The sequence below is a fragment of the Alosa pseudoharengus genome, unplaced genomic scaffold, assembly GCF_046254945.1.
Source record: "Alosa pseudoharengus isolate Yale_2024_CS ecotype anadromous, Long Island Sound unplaced genomic scaffold, YU_APseudo_1.1 YU_APseudo_1.1_scf_1, whole genome shotgun sequence".
NCBI classification, from domain to species: domain Eukaryota; kingdom Metazoa; phylum Chordata; class Actinopteri; order Clupeiformes; family Clupeidae; genus Alosa; species Alosa pseudoharengus.
Genome location: NW_027468564.1, coordinates 18685596 through 18705725, shown reverse-complemented (window position 1 = coordinate 18705725; position 20130 = coordinate 18685596). Strand labels below are relative to the sequence as shown.

Below are 20130 nucleotides of genomic sequence, written 5' to 3'. Positions count from 1 at the left end.
CCTCGTCCAGTATTGAACACGCCTGCTGGTCCATCTCACAAACCCCCTCAGACCAGAACTCCTACACTGCAGCTCCTTTGAGGTGTCCAAGGAAGGAAGGAAAGAACACAGTTTCTGAGGAGTCTGTCTACTCTTGTGCCTCTGAAGTCGTTGATGGGCAAGGTGAGTGAGTGAGACTCCTTAGAAACAGTTTTTCTTTTTTTCTTGTAGACATGCCAACATATCTCAAATTGAAACACACACACCAACTACTCCCTGATCATTTTATCTGATGGGCTACCCACTAATCTTGATAAATACATGTTTAAGTAGGCCCTATATGGTATTTGCCAGAACTTGAACTTGAATGATAGTATCAAATAAAGTCAAAAATCCTACATAAGCATAGTAATACGCCTTATAGTAATAACAACAGCAATATCAATAATAATTTATTTTAAAAATCAACAAAAAACATAAACATGCAAACAATAACTAGCTAAATAATTCAGTGCAAGGTGAACAGATGTTAAGGTCCATCGCAATTTGAGACACTCGGTCACCATGGTGACCCCAATACAGGGAAGACATATCCATGAGGAAGGCATGACATTATCAATTTTGGAAAAATAGCCTGACGATGGTTGTTGACCGAAACGTTGCTGAAATAAATATAATTGCATACGAAGTGCATGGACAGTGTGCGGAAGTTCTTTCTTTATCAATTTTAAAATACCCTCAACCAAGGGACTTGGCTTCTCGAACACATACACATAAAGAAGTCATGTTTAAGTGAATTTGGCATCTGGGAGATGATGTTGTCCCTATGAGTGGCCATACAGGTTGTTCTAGCAAAGAGTGTTGACCCATGAGTTAGACTATAGTGACACTATTGTGGGCCTGTATCTGCCATCTAAAAGACCATTTTGATCATTGAGCATCATTTATGCAGCAACTTCATAACCATATCCAAATGTCGATGACAGTGGCATTTAATTATTTTGTTAATCCACCATTGGGGTGGATGGCTGATGACACCATCAACCTAGATTTATAGACATTTCAAGGCTTGGTATGTCTCAAGAACATTGTTAAACTGCTTGTATACCTCAAGAACATTGTTCAAACTTCAGGGACATTGAATGAATAACCACTTCAGACTTGTCAGGACTATCTTGGCAGTTATTTGATTATAATGATTTAAATTTTGTTGTAGTGACTTGACCATCTTCTGGTACAGTAACAGTAAATTAACTAGAAACAGTATTGTGTTTTAGTTTTCTCATTTCCTATGCAACTGCACAAGCAGAGACTTTGTGTCTGTCTGTTTATGCAGGTGGTTTGCCACTGCTTTCTCTACTGTGAAATTAGATTGTCAGTTACAAAAGTCCTAGAATTACCAGTTATTCAAATATTAATGAAAATATTTATATTTTTGGTAGGCCTAGTTGCTTTTTACTTTTTGTGTGCCTTCCATGTTGCCAGAACTGTGGTCCTTCTCAGGCCTACTAACCAGAATAACGATAGAAGTGTCATTTTCCAGACATAATTATCCTAGGTAGGCATGTTTCCTGAATAGACCCATGACCAAGAAAGCAGAACTGTTGGCAAAACATTATTTGTCAATAACCTGGTGTAATGAGTTTATATTGTAACCCATCATCGGTCTGTTAGATTCCAGCATTTGAGGAGTTGCTGCTAACAAGAGCAGCTGTGTATAAATAAACAGGGTGTAAAAAAGTTGTTTTTATGGGACAAGCACAAGCCAACTGTGCTTTACTATGACTAAATTGACCATTGTCTGGAAATTAACTGTAGGCCTATGTCAATTCAAAGTCAAAATAATTTAATATTATTATCAAGGATTGTGTCATGGGTAAGGGAGATTGATGGCTTGGGTAAAATTGCTAATTATATTTGTTATTCATAAAATTATCTCTGAAACCAAACACGATCTCCACTCTTACCATGCCACCCCCGTCATTGTCAGTGTCTTGTAACACCAATATAAACACGTAATTGGCTTTCTTTGTCTTATTCAGAAGTTCAACATCTATTATCGTAGTTACAGATATTATTTTATTTAAATGTCGTGTTTCAAAATAAATATTTCATGATATGTGACAGCAGAAAACACAAGCGGTCATGTTTTAAGCAGCAGCGCGGCAGATACTGAAGTTGTGTCTGTAAGGTTCTCATGTCTGCTTTAAAGACAACACTGAGATTTTGCTGTCATATCTCGCTAACAGAACATTTCATCGCTTCGCTTGTTTCAAATCCGAAATAGTCATGGTTGAAGTCGCTCCAGCTCCCGCTCCGGCAGCGATCAAAGCGCCGAAGAAGAAGGCAGCAAAGCCCAAGAAAACAGGACCGACTGTCGGAGAGCTCATCGTTAAAGCCGTATCCGCCTCCAAGGAAAGAAATGGCGTCTCTCTACCCGCTCTGAAGAAGGTGCTGTCTTCAGGCGGTTACGACGTGGAGAAGAACAACTCTCGCGTCAAACTTGCTGTCAAGAGTCTCGTTTCTAAGGGAACTTTGCTCCAGACCAAAGGCAATGGTGCGTCCGGCTCCTTCAAGCTGAACAAGGCGAAAGCTGAGGCCAAGAAGAAGTCCACCGAGAAGGCTGTTCCCAAGGCGAAGGCTGCAGCTAAGAAACCTGCCGCAGCAAAGAAGCCCAAGAAGGCAGCAGCGAAAAAGCCGGCGGTCAAAAAGGCAGCTGGCGCCAAGAAGGCCACCAAGTCCGCGAAGGCCAAGAAGCCTGCAGCACCAAAGAAGGCCAAGGCAGCCAAGCCGAAGACCCCTAAGCCTAAAGCTGCTAAGCCGAATAAGACGGCCCCTAAGACGAAGTGAATTAAGACTTCATTTTTCTTCTCCAACGGCTCTTTTAAGAGCCACCCAAATATCTATCAAAAGCTGATATTCAACTTAATTATTTGACCTACAGTTAAAATAGCTTTCTGAATCTTAGCCACTCATAGCAGTAATAATACTCAAAACATAAATATGCGGTTGAGCTGTAGCTAGTTGATTGACCAGTGATGGGAATTACGGCTTATCTTTACATTTAGCAGACACTTGACCAAATATGCCAGCTATATAACATGGGATCATTGTCCCCCGAGCAATTTGGGGAAGGGCCTCGCTCAAGGGCACAACGGTGGAAGCCGGGAGTTGAACCGACAACTTTCAGGCTACTGCACGCTAGCTGAGCTTCTTAACCACTACACTACCACCGCCCAATCTTAAAGAGCGCATTAATTAGCTCAGCTCAGCAATGAGAGCCGGCTTTTTTGGCCCTCAAACCAAGATTGTTAAGGCGGAACGTCATGGCTCTTCAGGAGGCCAGCGAGGCTTATCTGGTCGGTCTGTTCGAGGACACCAACCTGGGCGCCATCCACGAAGAGGGTCAAAAATGCATTGCAAGATGGCCACCGAGTTCAGGGAATTGCTGAAAAGGACTTTTGTCGGACTCCCTAATCACCTTGATTGTCTCCGCCTGTAAGCACAAGTTGGGCCACCATCGGGAAAATTACCCCTCCCTTTACTCAATGTTTTATAGATCAAAATGGCAAATGATTATTACGGTCTCATTCCCATCTTTCCTCTTTATTCGTTAAATACATGGATAATGGATTTCCCCTTGGGGATCAATAAAGTATCTATCTATCTATCCATAAAATATGTTTCCCAGCTCCATTTACTTACATGGACACTGATTACTACTGGATGTATATTGAAATATTAAATCAGAAATTTGTTTTCGTGTTGAAACATATTCTGTATCTCCTGTCTTATATCATTATAATACACAATATATTATAACTTATATTGTTTTAAAGCCTTATTATTATGTTCTTTGTACTCTGTTTAAGTAGGCTACATTGTTAGAGACGGGCTCTGGTCCTATTCAGCAAATAAAAAGGCGCCAGTTCCCCCTAAGGGGGCGTTGCCAACACAGACATAAAATTGCCTGACGCGCGGGAGAAGGTGATTGGCTCTCTTCATCATAAGTTAAACCAATGGAAGCCTGACATGCAGTATAAAGCAACGTTCTGCCCGTCACCATTTATTACTGACAATTGTATTACTTCAACGAACGTACTTGAAAATGAGTGGAAGAGGTAAAACCGGAGGCAAGGCTAGGGCAAAGGCTAAGACTCGTTCATCCAGGGCTGGACTTCAGTTCCCCGTGGGCCGTGTACACAGGCTGCTGCGTAAAGGCAACTATGCTCAGCGTGTTGGCGCTGGTGCACCGGTTTACTTGGCCGCTGTGCTCGAGTATCTGACCGCTGAGATCTTGGAGTTGGCCGGCAACGCTGCCCGTGACAACAAGAAGACCCGTATCATTCCCCGCCATCTGCAGCTGGCTGTCCGCAACGACGAGGAGTTGAACAAACTGCTCGGGGGAGTGACCATCGCTCAGGGTGGTGTGCTGCCTAACATCCAGGCTGTGCTGCTGCCCAAGAAGACCGAGAAGTCCAAGTAAATTGGATTCAGAAAATTCCATCAACGGCTCTTTTAAGAGCCACCCACTTCTGTCATTTTAAAGCTCTTTCCATGTTACATCTGGTAATTTGAATTGTTGTCCATGTTCTTCACCCCAGCTAACAGCTCTGGACATAATCAGAATCCGCTAGCTATTCATACCAAAGTCCTTTTAGGCAAGTCCCTCCACTTGGCGGCCATATACCAACGTTTTATGGGCACTCATCGGGCACAGTCTTTGGGATGAACTGCGCGTGCGCAAGGCTTCATGACACCAATCTTGCTCCAGCGGCGAGATCACAACACATGATTGGCACGATGTCTTCACAACACACCATATGATTGGCTCAATGTATTCACATCACACCACATGATTGGCTCAATGTATTCACATGTCGACGTTTTGCCGAGGAAGGGGTGGGATATGTGTAGACAACGGCCATGTTGGCGTGACAAACTAGCCCCATGCATTTCTATGGAGTATTTTTTGAGTGCTGTGTCTCCTTATTAGAAAGTCTCTGTTCATACTCTCTAAGATTTAAATATAAATATAATGCAAGCCAGTTCAGTGCAATGATGTATTAATAACAATATTGTAACCGAAAGATTGAAGTGTAGATGAGCAGAACAGTGTTTGATTGACTTTGATCAGTATAAGGGTGGGGGTTATTTATGAGCGTTCAACAGAGTGACCGCTTGGGGGAAGAAGCTGTCTTTGTGTCGGCTGGTTTTGGCGAACAGTGCCGTATCGCCTACCAGAGGGAAGGAGGTTGGACAGTGTGTGACCAGGATGTGAGGGGTCTGTAGAGATTTTTGCTGCCCTTTTCCTGACCCTGGACCGGTACAGGTCCTGGATGGGGGGAAGGTTAGCTCCAATGATCATCTCTGCAGCCCTAATGGTTAAACCTAATACCAGTTCACTACTGGCAAGAGATTAATGTTACCACCATTGCCAAACTAAAACTAAGAAAGGATACATAAAACACAATACAAAAAATAAAACTCCTTCCTAACTCTGAAAATTTGAAAAGTAATAATCTTTTTGCATGTGTGTATCCTGCTCCTAAAGGAAACCAATAACTCGAGGTCTGAGAAGTGCTATGTCATGTGTAAGTAAAAACGGATTGGCTGCCCTGATGATTTTAAAGTCACTGTTGACTTTTTGAATTCAATGGCACCATGAGCTTCAAAATGCGCATTGTTTATCTTTTTCTTATTTTATTTTATTAGAGCGATGTAAATATCATTAACACAAGGTCATCTTCTGAAGAATGAGAAAACCCTTCTGTGGTAGACTAGAAGATGGGTGGCCAATCAGTGAAGGGGGAAAAACGACGTAATAGTGGGCGGTGACTTGAAAATACTTTAAATGCGTGAACTGCACTGCAGCAGTTAGCTTATTCAAAAAGCATTTTACAATGGCAAGAACCAAGCAAACCGCTCGCAAATCTACTGGTGGCAAAGCCCCGAGGAAGCAGCTCGCTACCAAGGCTGCCCGTAAAAGCGCCCCGGCTACCGGTGGCGTGAAGAAGCCTCATCGTTACAGGCCTGGAACCGTGGCTCTGAGAGAGATCCGCCGTTACCAGAAGTCCACCGAGCTGCTGATCCGCAAGCTGCCCTTCCAGCGTCTGGTCAGAGAAATCGCTCAGGACTTCAAGACCGACCTGCGCTTCCAGAGCTCTGCCGTCATGGCTCTTCAGGAGGCTAGCGAGGCTTACCTGGTCGGTCTGTTCGAGGACACCAACCTGTGCGCCATCCACGCCAAGAGGGTCACCATCATGCCCAAGGACATCCAGCTGGCTCGTCGTATCCGTGGGGAGCGTGCTTAAATTTAGTCTGACAACTACACCAAAGGCTCTTTTAAGAGCCACACAATCTTATCTAAAAACAAGGCATTTAATTCATATTGTTGTCCACCAAGTCTGAAACTGTGACATCCGTGTTGCAAACAACAAGAAATCAATCTGTTGCAGCACTGTTAGCTAGGTGTAAAACGAGGGGCACGCGATGAACATAAACCCCCTTGTAAACTTACAAGCCCATTCTTTTCATTTAAACATTTTAAATCCGTTTCCCCTTTACACGAACACTTTATGAAATGGCCAGAAAATGAGTATTTAGGATGTAGCTAACGTGGCGTTTTCTCTTGTTTGAAAATTATTATTGGACCACGTTAAGTATTAACAGCCTTTCACGGTGGTTAAGAGGGGTCTGGTTTCAGTTTCAAAGGCCGTAGTTAACGTCTCATCTAGTGTTATTAAATCACATGGAAAGCAGATTTACGAAATCTTTATCATTTCAGTGGAATACCATTTATAAACAAGATGGTCTTCACAATTCACAAGTGTGTCGGGTCGCAGTTGTTACGTAAAAGTTGAAGTGAAACAAGGAATGTGCTTTTCTTAGAAACTTTGGGTGGCCCTTAAAAGAGCCTTTAGGTCGGGGTTTAAGAGATTCGACTTTACTTGGAGCTGGTGTACTTGGTGACGGCCTTGGTTCCCTCGGACACGGCGTGCTTGGCCAGCTCACCAGGCAGAAGCAGACGCACTGCGGTCTGAATCTCCCTGGAGGTGATGGTGGACCTCTTGTTGTAGTGAGCCAAGCGGGAAGCCTCTCCTCCGATCCGCTCGAAGATGTCGTTCACGAACGAGTTCATGATGCCCATCGCTTTGGAGGAGATACCGGTGTCGGGGTGGACCTGCTTCAGGACCTTGTACACGTAGATGGCATAGCTCTCCTTCCTGGTCTTTCTACGCTTCTTTCCTCCTTTGCCTGCCGTCTTGGTAACGGCTTTCTTGGATCCCTTCTTGGGCGCTGCCTTCGCGGGTTCAGGCATCGTGATCTGTCCTAGTCTTGCTGAGATTTCGTTGACTGAACGTGACTAAGCAGTTGGCGTAGACACTATTTATAATGTCAGTATGCAAATAGCATACGGCAAGACGCTCTTTTGGATTGGCTACTTTAAAAAATGACGTAGTGTGTTGGCCCTATCAGAAAACCCTTTCGTTAGAAAACAAAGATGTTTTTTTTAGTGCTTCAGAATAGTATTTAATTAATTGATGAACCTTACATTTTTCAGTAGCTATGTGTGTATATTTGGACAATATATAGCTTATACTGCATAAAATGTACGGTTCCGTTTACAGCTTTGTTACGGTTGTGATTGTAGTTACTGGGCTGGAGTGTGCCCTTATTATGTACTTATGAGGTGGGTGCTTACGTTAACTTACTTTAGGAATCTGCAGTCTTAATTTTTTATGGAAATTAACATTAAGCGACATATACAACAAAAATAGGGCACAGGCGGAAGCTAATTATTCACTTTTAGATACGTGTTTCCGTGTATCTGCAGCACATGTCAAATGTTCGTACTTCATGATGTTTTAGGGAAAAAAATACTTTTACAGAGTAGTTGGGTGGCTCTGAAAAGAGCCGTTGGTTTTAAATTAGAGACAGAAGACAGGTTAACCACCAAAACCGTACAAAGTACGGCCCTGGCGCTTCAGAGCGTAGACCACATCCATGGCGGTCACGGTCTTTCTCTTGGCGTGCTCGGTGTAGGTGACGGCATCACGGATCACGTTCTCCAGGAAAACCTTCAGCACACCACGAGTCTCCTCGTAGATGAGCCCAGAAATACGCTTCACACCACCACGGCGAGCCAGGCGGCGAATAGCGGGCTTGGTGATCCCCTGGATGTTATCGCGGAGAACTTTGCGATGGCGCTTGGCGCCCCCTTTTCCGAGACCTTTGCCTCCTTTACCTCTTCCAGACATGTTTGTAGATTACCTCTCTCTCGCACACACAAAATAGTTAACGTGCCAAAAAGCGTATACCTCGTGTTTAAATAGTCAGAAAGAGGACCTAGTAGAAGACTGCGTGGCCCGACGAGAGAGCTGAACCTCCCCCTTGACGTCACTCAGTGAGTGCTGACATAAAAGCGACAAGATTATTACATGTGGCCTAAAAGGGCTATGGCCTAACTAATCAAGTGCAAGTACCCCTGGATGCTAACTAACTAACCAAACAGCCTAAGAAAACTAATTAGGTAAATAGTGCAAGAATAGAAATATGGAGTCAACGAGACGTTTGTTATTCAGCACAAGCAAAGGAAGTCAGTGAGTTAACCTGGTTAACATGAACGTTCTGTTTGAAGCTTGCCTCCACTCTGCCATCAAAATCTCTTTGCTGGAAATATGTCATTGGTCTTCATCGTTTCGGCTGCTATCATGTCTGCTGTGCTTTTTACTCTAGCGGTAGGGTAGCGGATAGCGTCTTCTACCATGTTAACCCCAATAAAAATAGTTGACAACATCTATGAAGAAACAAGTGGATGCATTTTCTTCAGCACTTGTGACATTGAGCCCCTCTTGTTAGTAACACATTGCCGACTGAATAGGCAAAGTCCTTTCAGGCAAGTCCCTCCATTTGGCAGCCATATTGCAACGCTTTTTGGGCTCTCATGGGGCATCCTATTCGGCAGAAATGCGCGTGCGCACGGCTTCACGACACCAATCTTGCTCCAGCGGCGAGATCACAACACATGATTGGCATTAGAAAGTCTCTGATTGTAGCCTATACCAGTGCTTGATAGACACATACAAGTAGTACATTGGTCAGCATGTGTATGATTTTATGTTTGTGGTGAAAGACATTTTTTCTTCATTGTGTAAAACAAGGTTGGCTCACTTAGAAATATATATATATATTTTTTTTATGAAAGCATATATGACATTATGGAATAGGAAATAATAATTGACAGGGTGAGCAATAATCATTTCTTTTTATTATTATTATTGAAATGATCAGGTGTGTCCTTTAAACTTTGCTTTCTTCAAATAATCCTCCATTTTCTGTTCTTTGAATAAAGAACTTTCCAAGCAACCATAAACTTAATCAGTATATGACTCAGGGACAATCCAGCATTGGGGTTTAATGATAATAGGCAAAAAACAATCTTTCATTAAGTACATTTCCTCACTAAAAGCGCATCATAAAACAGTCTTTCATTAAGTACATTTCCTCACTAAAAGCACATCATAAAACAGGTGAAAGAACCATCCGGTAATCAAGGCCCGGCAGCTCGTGGCGTCCCCCGACGACTGGAGCAGAACAGTTCCCCATCGCAGAACAGTTCCCCATCGCCTCCAGGGAGTCAGGACGGACATCTGGGGAACACTAATGCATGGCCAGGCAAAGCCACTGCATTATGTACACACACACACACACACACACACACACACACACACACACACACATACATGCATACACACACACACACACACACAAGCACACACACACGCACACACACACACACACACACACACACACACACACACACACACACACACACACACACACACACAAACATTGAGTCAGAATCTGACAATGCTTAGTACGGAATGGAATGTCTTAAACGTCCAGTATGTAGGAAATAATGGAAAATAAATAGTAACCATTCCAAAAATGATCACCTATGTTGTCAGAGAGTAAGGAAACACGATGAATTGAAGTAATGGCTTATTTGAGAACATTACTATAACCCGTAAAACCCATGAAAAAAAATGAGTTACGGGGCGGAATCTCTTGGAATTTTCGTTTATGTTTTGAACGATTAATTCAAGAATAGCGTATTAATAATGGGCTGGAGTCCTCCTAATTGTGTTGCCAAATTAGCAAAGGCCAACTGTCAACTTGCTGTCAGTTGTAGACATGAACGCCTATGAGAGGCAGGCAAATTTCCAAAATTAAAACAAGAAACAAATTAAGTGGACATCGGAGGAGCTTCCTGAGATGGCGACGTCTTCGTCAAACGAAGAATATAAAGTCTGACGCATAAAGTCTGAGCTGGCCATATTTCTCCACAACAGGTATAGGCTAAACTTCATCTGCATTGCTAACTTCAGCTAAATATGTTACGTTGGTTAGAGGTATTTCTTTGTTTTCACTGTTTCCGTAATGTGTAGCTGGGTCATGGTTGGAGAAACGTAAAAGCAGCTGCAAGTCAATTTATTAGCTAAGTCTTCATTACATCTGGCAACCCAGAAGAGGCTCGCATCTGGTATCTTGAGAATGTTCACCGGTGTTTTGATTTTGGCCTACAGAACGTTCGGTAACAATCCTACAAATCGCTCCTTTAAATTTTCCCCTGAACCAGGGCGCTGGAACATCACTGTACCTGAAACATGTCCAGCTCAATTTTCCCTGAGCTCTTCTTATCGAGAGTGTTGAACATTTCTGGGGAAGTGAGAAGAAAAAAAAACACTTATAGGCCGAGAGACATCCCATTGAAATCAGATGCATTGAATGACAGAGAGAAAAGAGTGTGTGTGTGTGTGTGTGTGTGTGTGAAGTTATTTGTTGCTGCTGGAGCTCAACAATAAATAATGACACCTCCCCCCCCCCCCCCCCCCCCCCGCCATGATCTGGACCACATCCAGGTACAGTGTGTGTGGGTGTGTGTGTGAGAGATGCGTGCGTGTATGTGGTGAAGGCAGACTTACTGAAGAGCATCTCCAGACGTATGAGGCAGCCCATGAAGCAGTCAAAGTCGATGGCGAACTGAGCGTTGGCATAGTTCTGCACGATCACCTGCAGCACCTCACTGTTCAACTTGAACCCTGAGACACACAGGCACACAGCCAAGGCCCATTATTATGTGTGTGTGTGTGTGTGTGTGTGTGTGTGTGTGTGTGTGTGTGTGTGTCTGTGTGTGTTTGTGTGAGAGAGTGTGTGTGTGTGTGTGCATAAGTGGCCAAATCTACCACAGGATTCACAATGTACTAACAGAAACATAAGTCCATGTGTTTGAAACCCTCATGAGAATATGAATGCTGATAAAGGGGGAGATACCTATATGGGCCTAGAATCCATGGGCACATTTTGCATTACATTACATTTATCAGACACTTCTTGACCAAAGTGACTTACATATGTCAGCTATATTACAAGGGATCACATTGTCCCTGGAGCAACTTGGGGTTAAGTGCCTTGCTCAAGGGCACAACAGTGGAAGCCAGGAATTGAACCGACAACTTTCAGGCTACTGCACGCTAGCCCAGCTCCTTAACCACTACACTACCACCGCCCACATTTGGTTGTTAAGTCTGACGTCACAAAGCTTTTTCGTTCAAAAAACGTTTATTAGCGCAGCCAACCTGTTTATACAGCCTGTGAACCTTGTAACCATCACCTTTGTCAGTGAGAAAAGAGTCACTTAACTCTCACTTCAACAGTCTAACAGAATAACAGCTGTGCAGACGGATGATAATCAACGTAACGTCCAGGCCTCCGAGTTGTTGGAGTCTAGCGATAGGTCTTCTCCTCACTTTACTCCTCCTCTACTCACTTTAACTCTTCACGGTCCTCTTCAATAAAGGCTAAATCCCAAGAATATAAAAACTATTAAAGGTCCCTATGGCCTAACCCTTGACCTAACCCTATTTCATTTACATATGTGTGTGTGTGTGTGTGTGTGTGTGTGTGTGTGTGTGTGTGTGTGAGTGTGTGTGTGTGTGTGTGTGTGTGTGTGTGTGTGTGGTCTGCAGCAGCACCTGCTTCAGTCAGAGCTCCTCTCAGCTCATGACTACTGATGGTGCCAGACTTATCTTTGTCGTGGCTCTGGAAAATATCCTGCAGGAAGAGATCAAGACACATTTATTGCTCTCTCTCTCTTTCTCTCTCTCTCTCTCTCTCTCTCTCTCTCTCTCTCTCTCTCTCTCTCTCTCTCTCTCTCTCTCACAGACACACACACACAGACACACACAGACACACATACACAATCCTTACCAAGTACTTCTGAGTCTTCACCCAGAGAGCATGAAACTCTGCCAGGCCCAGCTTGGTGGTCCCATCTCTCTGAGTGTTGTTAAGGAGCTTTGGTGATGGTGATGGTGATGATGATTATGGTGATGATGATCATGACCACACAAAAAGGTAATTGTGATGTGTCTGAACCGATAACAGAGGATCTTCTGCCTTGTGACAGTAAGAAATATTCACTCTGGCTCAGACAATATACCTAAGGCCTCATTTGAGCCCTGTTGTAGGGTCCTGCCTGCTTTTGGTTCAACAACCATAACCCTAACTTCAATATGTTCCTGTTTTTTGGTTCAACAACATAAACCTAACTTAAATATTCCCCTGTCTTTAGCATTAAGGCATAAAGGTCCATGAGTGAGGTTGGCCATGTTTTGCTCTGCCACTAGCCAAATGTGTTTGTGTTGTACAGGCAGGTGTCTATGTGTTAGGGGTGATAGCTAAGTGGTTTTAACAGGCGTGACTATGCTGTAGCCTGAAAAGCTGTGGGCTCAATTCCCGGCTTCCACCGTTTTTGCCTTTGAGGAGGACACTTCACCCCGAGTTGCTCTGGGGACAATGTAACAATGTAATATAATTGACATTTGTAAGTCGCTAACACACAGTCAAGACCATCAGGACTAAGCTCCGGACCTGGGCCGACAGAGCATGCTGCACCCACCTTCCGGAACGCCCTCTCCGACCACATTAAACAGTCAATGGACCTTACCATCCTTCTAACAGGCCCTCAAAACTCACCTCTTCAAACTTGCTTTTTTCTGTTAATAGACTTTCCCTTTTTTTTTTTTGTCTAGTATGTAACCTTGTCTGTTTGTTGTACTGTAAAGCGTCTTTTGGGTGTCTGGAAAAGTGCTATAAAAATAAATGTATTATTATTATTATTATTATTATTATTATTATTATAAGTGAGGAAAGTATAATGTGTTCATTAATGAGTTAATTAGTTAATACGTTAATTAGTTAATAAAGTCCCATGACTTGAATAGCAGTTAGGCCTATTAACAATTAATTGATACACTTTTAGAATACTTGAGCACTGATGCTGTCAGCCTAGCCAAACTTGAAACAACTCCAAAACAACCAACCATTACATGTGTACTATTACACCTCGCCATAGAGAATGAATGGGGGAAGTAGTAGGAGGATATAGTTTCGACGGTTAGACGGTGTCGTACTCCTGTGTGGGCCAGATGCTATATACCACGGACATGTTTTGGGGGACCACCCAAAATAAGGTGGCGGGCCGTATCTGGCCCATGGGCGGTAGTTTGGGGACCACTGTGTTAATTAATACGTTAATTAGTTAATGTGTTCATTCATAAGTGAGGAAAGGATACGTCCAGCAGACTGATGATGTGGCGACAGGTCTCCAGAGCAAAACCATCAGTCTTCACATCAGTTCCTGAAGAGAGAGAGAGAGAGAGAGTTAACATGTCCAACTGAACTGAGATACATGCCAAAACAGGTATCTTCACTGTGCATTAAATGTTGTCTTACGTTTAGAGATGACTTTGTTTAATATCTGCTGAAGTTCAAATGCAGAGATCTCCGAGTCCTATTGGAATAAAACAGAAAGGTCACGACCTCACCACCGTACTGTAATAATAAAATCGTCTTTCAGTGTGATGCAGAAATCTGATGGACGTACGTTCCCAGCGATCTTAAGGAACAGCTGTTTGAAGTGTGGGTCCACATCCTCAATCTCAGGCTGGGAAAAAAAAGTACATTTTGTCAAGGAGACTTGAACATTTCATCATTCCATGTGTACTTGAGTGTGGGTGGTTGAGTGGAGGGTTCGGGGGGAGTACCTCTTCAACCTCAACATCGATGTCTTCTTCCATTGGACTGAAAAACATAAAGGTATCAATATAATAAATATTACAAACCTATGTTGTATAGAATCTCTCTTGTACTGTATGTTGTACCGTATGTTTTTATCTTTCATTAACACAATCTCCCTTGTGCATTCATAAGAATTGCAAAATTTGCAATTATTCTCGAGGTGCACAGGTAAAGAAAGTAAAACAAATATATGAATATGTATATACATAATTATGGCTGCCAAGCAATTCAAAATATTCATCTAATTATGATTTTTTTATACACTCTACCCCTTCACCTTTGACCCTTTTGACCTCTGCACCCACCTGGTGGCGGCGTGCTTCTCGGAGAAGACGCGCAGCACAAAGCTGCCCTTCTTGTGTGGGTCAAAGGTCGACGGGATGATCACGTAGTCGCCGGGCGGGAGCTTGAAGCGGTCGCACATCTCCCGCAGGTTGGAGAAGGTGTGGCTCATGGCCACGGCCCGTTGCCGTAGCAACACGTCCGGGCCCAGGTGGATGTTGGAACGACCCTTATACTGACAGAGGGGAAGGGAAAAGCACCGCTCTCAGGATGTCCAGTTGAAATGATCTGACTGTGCCATGCTAATGTTGTGTTGTTGTTGTTGTGTTGTTGTTGTGTTGTTGTTGTTGTTGTTGTTGTTGTGTTGTTGTTGTGTTGTTGTTGTTGTTGTTGTGTTGTTGTTGTGTTGTTGTTGTTGTTGTGTTGTTGTTGTTGTGTTGTTGTTGTTGTGGTGTTGTTGTGTTGTTGTTGTTGTGTTGTTGTTGTTGTTGTTGTTGTTGTTGTTGTGTGTTGTTGTTGTTGTGTTGTTGTTGTTGTTGTTGTTGTTGTGTGTTGTTGTTGTTGTGTTGTTGTTGTTGTTGTTTGTGTGCATGTATCTGGTAGTCTCATTTTGCGGTGTATGGTATATGTCCTAATTGTAAATTCCATACTCACTGTCACTTTTGCTGCTGTAACAACAAAGCAAATGTCTCCATCGTGAGAAAATTAAGTAATGTAAGCATTATTTAGTGGTGCAAATATTCCTGTAAATATTCAAACTTCTGCCCCACACTGCAAAAAAAAACCCCTCTTGAATGCTGTTTTCACTTTGCCATCATGGGGGTTTGATTTTAAAGGGGAAAATAATGTAAACTATATTTTAGCCAAATGCTGCAATGTGAAAAGGGTCGAGGGATTGCTTCTGAATGCTCTATATGTGGATCCTATGTATGCACATGAATGTTGAGTGTGTGAAGTAAGAGGTCTACAAAGAGGCAGCACCAGCCAGTGAGTGGGCAAAAATAACACAGCTGATCTCACCTCATCAGGAACCTGCAAATCAAAACAAGCAACAACAGGGAAGAATTAGAAAACACAACAACCTATAAACCAAATAGATGCAGCATATTAAATTCACTTCTAAAAACAGTTGATAGTGAAGTCATGTCTATTGGTCAAACACTCACACTAACACACACACACACACACACACACACACAACCAATCGAGAAGTTCAATGCATTACAGTAAATTCACTGTGGATTTCCGACACCCATGCACACATGTGCACACACCTGGTAGATGGCGAAGCCGATGGTGTTGAGGTCGCGTCCGAACATCTTCTCGCGGCGCGTGTCCTTCTGCATGAGGCCCACCAGGAAGGTGCAGCCATCCTCCCCATCGTGGGGGTCGTCGTCCTCCTCCTCCAGACGGATGGAGAACTGGGGGTTGGAGCAGAACGTGGCTGAGGGGTGGGGGGGGGGGGCAGAAATGGGGGTGGGGGGGGTAGAGAGGGTGTGAAAAAGAGCTATATTCCCAAAGAGATACAAGCTAAGACTCACTCACACACACACTCTCACATTTATTAATTTAGCAGATGCTTTATGTCAATTACATTACAAGGGCATCGTTACATTGTCACCAGGGCAACTTGGGTGTTCATGGGCACAACCAGGTGACACCTAGCCTGGAGGACCAGACCCAATCCGAAAGACTCGGGGTCTGGCCCAACTCGAGGGGCAACACCGAGCATGTATTTGAAAATATCACTGCACGTAATAACACTACGACCAATGTATACTGACCGATTCCGGACATTGACACAACTGGATAACATTACGACAAATGTTTCTGGATTTCGGCGTTGCATCGCTGTTGTCATCTGTTTAACTTGCCTCTGGCCATGAAACCGAGTTGCACCAATCACATCAGTGTATATAGTCGTAGCTTGCCTCTGGCCCGACTATATCATAATACACCGATGTGATTGGTGCAGCTCGGTTTCATGGTCATAGGTAATGAGCATCATTACTCACTGCCAGAGTCACTGAGCAAACTCAAATTTAGCTCTCGCAAGAACTCTGGATTTCCAGGGTAGGTGAAACCGGGAAATGAACCCACCACTTGTCTGGCTTCTGCATGCTACATTCTAGCCCAGACACACACACACACACACACACAAACACAAACACAAACACACACACACACACACACACACACACACACACACACACCTGCGTTGTTCCTGCATCCTCCGGCGGTGGAGCCCACTCTCCATGTGCCGTCGTACTGGTAGTGGTTCCAGCGCCGCACTTCGTCACTGGTCAGAGCGTCGGGCGTCAGGTTACAGATCTCCAGACGAGTGAACTGACGGATGAAGTCAGTGTAGGCCATCCTGTGGGAGAGAGAGAGACAGAAGAGAGAGATAAAGAGAAATGGTGAGAAAGAGAGAGAGAGAGAATGGGGGAAAAGATAAAAAGACATGGTGAGAAAGATAGAAAGAGACAGAGATCGGGAGAACTTTGGCTTAGATATCAGGAGAACGGATACACAACATCCACACAGAATTTCACTCCTTCTCTCTCTCTATCAATCTCTCTCTATCTCTCTCCCTCCATCTCTCTCTCTCTCCATCTCTATCTCCATCTCTCCATCTCTATCTCCATCTCTCTCTCTCTCCCTCCTCTCTCTCTCTCCCTCCATCTCTCTCTCTCTCTCCCTCCTTCTCTCCCTCCATCTCTCCATCTCTCTCTCTCTCTATCTCTCTCTTTCTCCCTCCATCTCTCTCTCTCTCTATCTCTCTCTCTCTCCCTCCATCTCTCTCTCTTTCTGGTCCTTACCAGAACTCCCCGTCTTCAGCGCAGTGGTCCAGCTTGCTCTTCTCCTCCGGTTTCACACTGTCCCATTCACTTGAGCTGTGGACAAACAGAAGGGTTACAGCGTTACAAAAAACAACATATATCCTTGAAAGACTACACATGTCATGGGGCCAAAAATATAAACCTGTCATCATAGTGGACTTCCAGCCACCAATAACCATGACAGCTAACCAACCATACTACCAGTGAACAACTGAGCTCACAACCAGCACTAACCAGTGAACAGCTAACAATCTGCACTAACCAGCGAACAGCTAGCCATCCGAGTAACCGGTAAACAGCAAGCCCTATACCAGAGTTCCCACCCATTTTCACTGACACAATTTCAAATCCGCTCCATGACTTGGAGAGAAGGAAAGACGCCGGTGCAGCTCAGATGTCTTCTTAATTTTATTCTTTAGTAAAACGTGCAGAACATTATTTGACTAACGTTTCGATAGTCACATCTTCATCAGAGTCCTCTCCATGACTTCTCAATAACCTTTAATTAAATTTCCATAACTTTTCACAGCCCACATGTACCAAATTGCTTAATGTAAACCACAGGTTGGGTTATGAAAAGTTACAAGATTGGATAAAATGTGTTTTCTCTCCCACCATTATATAAAGAGCTAAAGAGCTAAAGTTCTGTGAGTTGATGTATGCTGACAATATGTGATATCATGACTTTTTCGAAACTTTCAACGAATTCATTGAATTCCATGATTTCTCCAGGCCTAGAATATTGGATTTTACAATTCCATGACTTTTCCAGGTTTTACATGACCGTGGGAGCTAACATCTGCACTAGCAGTGAATGAACCATAACCGTACTGAGTAATCAGTGAACTGTTAAATTATGACCATCTGCAATAGCAGTGAGCAGCTAACCATAAACATCCATACTAACCAGTGAAAAGCTAATCATCTGCAGTAAACACTGAACAGCTAAACATCATCAGGACAGTGAACAGCTAGTTGTAACCACCCACAGTGAACAGCTAGTTGCAACCATCCACAGTGAACAGCTGTAACCATCCACAGTGAACAGTGAGCAGGTAGTTAACAGTGAACAGCTAAACATCCACAGTAACCATCATCAGAGAATGTCATGAATGAACAGCCATCCTTGGTTAGCAGTTTACAGCTAGCTATGGTTTAATATATGCTACTGTCTACTGTAAAACCAGAGGTAAGAAAGTCCATCCTCAGAAAGTAAAATCATGTATCGGTTCTATGTTCACTTAACGCAGGTGATTCTCACCAGTTAGCTGACTTACCTGGCTGAAGGGTTGTGCTATAATTAATCAGCTGGTTTAAGTGAATGGTTGGCACAGATAATGTAGCAGGTGTTTTACTTTCTGAAGCTGGACTTTTCCACCTCTGTGTATAACTAGTGAACAGCTCACTTGTCACTCCAGGCCCCACTCCACTCCACCTGCCCCCAGGGGTTCCTGATCCGCACCAGCTCAACGGGCCTCCCGTACATGTGCACCTTTAGGACAAACAGAACAAAACTCACTGAGAAACTAATTATGGTTTTACATAGCCATTTCTCTCATTGGTAGCCTTTATAGCATGGTAATTTTAGCATATTCAAGAAGTAAAAAGTGGATATTAATGTTTATATATTGTTATGTTATGATTTATTTTTTGTTGTGTTATGTTGTTATGCTATGTTATGTTATTTTTTGTTATGTTATGTTATGTTATGTTATGTTATGTTATGTTATGTTATGTAATGTTATTTCTACCTTTTATATGTGTTTCTAACATATTTAAAAAATATATTTCTATCTGGGATATAGCTCGCCCCATAACCAAAACAGAAGGGTTTCTGCCCACAGGTTAGTGTGACATATTTCTATAATGTATACTAGTATTTCTATAACATATTTCTAAAATTGTTCTATAATATATATTTCCATATACTGACTAGGCCTTTACCTCTATGCTGCTGTATTCTAACCCAGCCAGTACCGTCAAACCCACTGGTGGCAAGAAATGTTGGGAAATTAATGTACTAATTATCTGGCTTCATTGAATTCAACATGGAATTTTAGAACCTTACATTGTTGCGGAACACAATTTTTTGTTAGAATGTTCAAAACGCCCCTGCTGTTCTATGACCAGACAGTCTCTGACCACAGGCCCAGTGCTATACCTCCTCAGCAGCAGTGACCGAGTAGGCGTGACCCTTCACCAGGTTCATCGCGGTCTTTGCCTCCGTGTCATACACATTGGAGATCTGTAATATAAAAAAGACACACAGGGTCACACACACACACACACACACACACACACACACATACACACATACACACACACACACACACACACACACACACATGCACACAGGGTCACACACACACACACACACACACATATACACACACACACACACACACACACGCACACACGCACACACACACACTGAGGCCAAAGGACTTTGTCATGAGTTTGTCGTGTGTCTGTCTGTGTGATGAGTATCTCTGTTTGTGTGTCTGTCTTGTGTCTGTCTAAGCATTCATGTCTGTTGGTCGTATTTGCCTAGCCTGTCTGTTTCACTGTCTGTTTGTGTGTCATGTCTGTCAACCTGTCTGTCTGTGTGAGTCGTGTCTGTCTTCCTTGACTGTCTGTCTGTCTGTGTGTGTCGTGTCTGTCTCTCTTGTGTGTCTGTGTGCAGTATGTGTCTGTCTGTGTGTCTCGTTTGTCTCTCTTGTGTGTCTGTGTGCAGTATCTGTCTGTCTGTGTGAGTGGTGTCTGTCTTCCTTGTGTGTCTGTGTGCAGTATCTGTCTGTCTGTGTGTGTCGTGTGTGTCTCCCTTGTGTGTCTGTCTGTCTGTGTGTGTCTGTCTGTCCGTCGTCTCTCACATCTATGGAGCATC

The 20130-nt window shown here is 43.4% G+C and overlaps 6 protein-coding genes across 6 annotated transcripts in view; 3 read left to right on the top strand and 3 right to left on the bottom strand.

The window, feature by feature from the left end:
- Window positions 1–1849: 1849 nt before the first annotated feature.
- On the top strand, window positions 1850–2961 carry LOC143122512 (histone H1-like). The gene has a single exon (XM_076283299.1). It carries the CDS (start codon window positions 2269–2271, stop codon window positions 2827–2829), a length of 561 nt encoding a protein of 186 aa, XP_076139414.1. The 5' UTR covers window positions 1850–2268; the 3' UTR covers window positions 2830–2961.
- A 1126-nt stretch (window positions 2962–4087) lies between these two features.
- Window positions 4088–4977, top strand: LOC143122531 (histone H2A). The gene has a single exon (XM_076283322.1). It carries the CDS (start codon window positions 4088–4090, stop codon window positions 4463–4465), a length of 378 nt encoding a protein of 125 aa, XP_076139437.1. The 3' UTR covers window positions 4466–4977.
- A 905-nt stretch (window positions 4978–5882) lies between these two features.
- LOC143124617 (histone H3) lies at window positions 5883–6314 on the top strand. The gene has a single exon (XM_076286316.1). The coding sequence runs from the start codon at window positions 5883–5885 to the stop codon at window positions 6291–6293; it is 411 nt and encodes a 136-aa protein (XP_076142431.1). The 3' UTR covers window positions 6294–6314.
- Window positions 6315–6738: 424 nt separating this feature from the next.
- Window positions 6739–7317, bottom strand: LOC143124541 (histone H2B 1/2-like). The gene has a single exon (XM_076286199.1). The coding sequence runs from the start codon at window positions 7298–7300 to the stop codon at window positions 6926–6928; it is 375 nt and encodes a 124-aa protein (XP_076142314.1). The 5' UTR covers window positions 7301–7317; the 3' UTR covers window positions 6739–6925.
- Window positions 7318–7908: 591 nt separating this feature from the next.
- Window positions 7909–8240, bottom strand: LOC143124473 (histone H4). The gene has a single exon (XM_076286069.1). The coding sequence runs from the start codon at window positions 8238–8240 to the stop codon at window positions 7929–7931; it is 312 nt and encodes a 103-aa protein (XP_076142184.1). The 3' UTR covers window positions 7909–7928.
- Window positions 8241–9286: 1046 nt separating this feature from the next.
- capn8 (calpain 8) overlaps window positions 9287–20130 on the bottom strand; it is a 20358-nt gene continuing 9514 nt past the window's right edge. The window contains exons 5-21 of the mRNA XM_076285949.1: window positions 20117–20130; window positions 19408–19491; window positions 18653–18738; window positions 17226–17300; window positions 16620–16780; window positions 15681–15850; window positions 15427–15438; window positions 14430–14641; window positions 14091–14127; window positions 13931–13990; window positions 13780–13837; window positions 13620–13684; window positions 12253–12321; window positions 12018–12096; window positions 10968–11084; window positions 10643–10701; window positions 9287–9666 (exon numbers count right to left, since the gene is read on the bottom strand). The exon at window positions 20117–20130 is cut by the window's right edge and continues 155 nt beyond it. Of these exons, the coding sequence (XP_076142064.1) occupies window positions 9643–9666; window positions 10643–10701; window positions 10968–11084; window positions 12018–12096; window positions 12253–12321; window positions 13620–13684; window positions 13780–13837; window positions 13931–13990; window positions 14091–14127; window positions 14430–14641; window positions 15427–15438; window positions 15681–15850; window positions 16620–16780; window positions 17226–17300; window positions 18653–18738; window positions 19408–19491; window positions 20117–20130 (1382 nt within the window). The 3' untranslated portion in view covers window positions 9287–9642. The remainder of the gene's footprint in view (window positions 9667–10642; window positions 10702–10967; window positions 11085–12017; window positions 12097–12252; window positions 12322–13619; window positions 13685–13779; window positions 13838–13930; window positions 13991–14090; window positions 14128–14429; window positions 14642–15426; window positions 15439–15680; window positions 15851–16619; window positions 16781–17225; window positions 17301–18652; window positions 18739–19407; window positions 19492–20116) is intronic.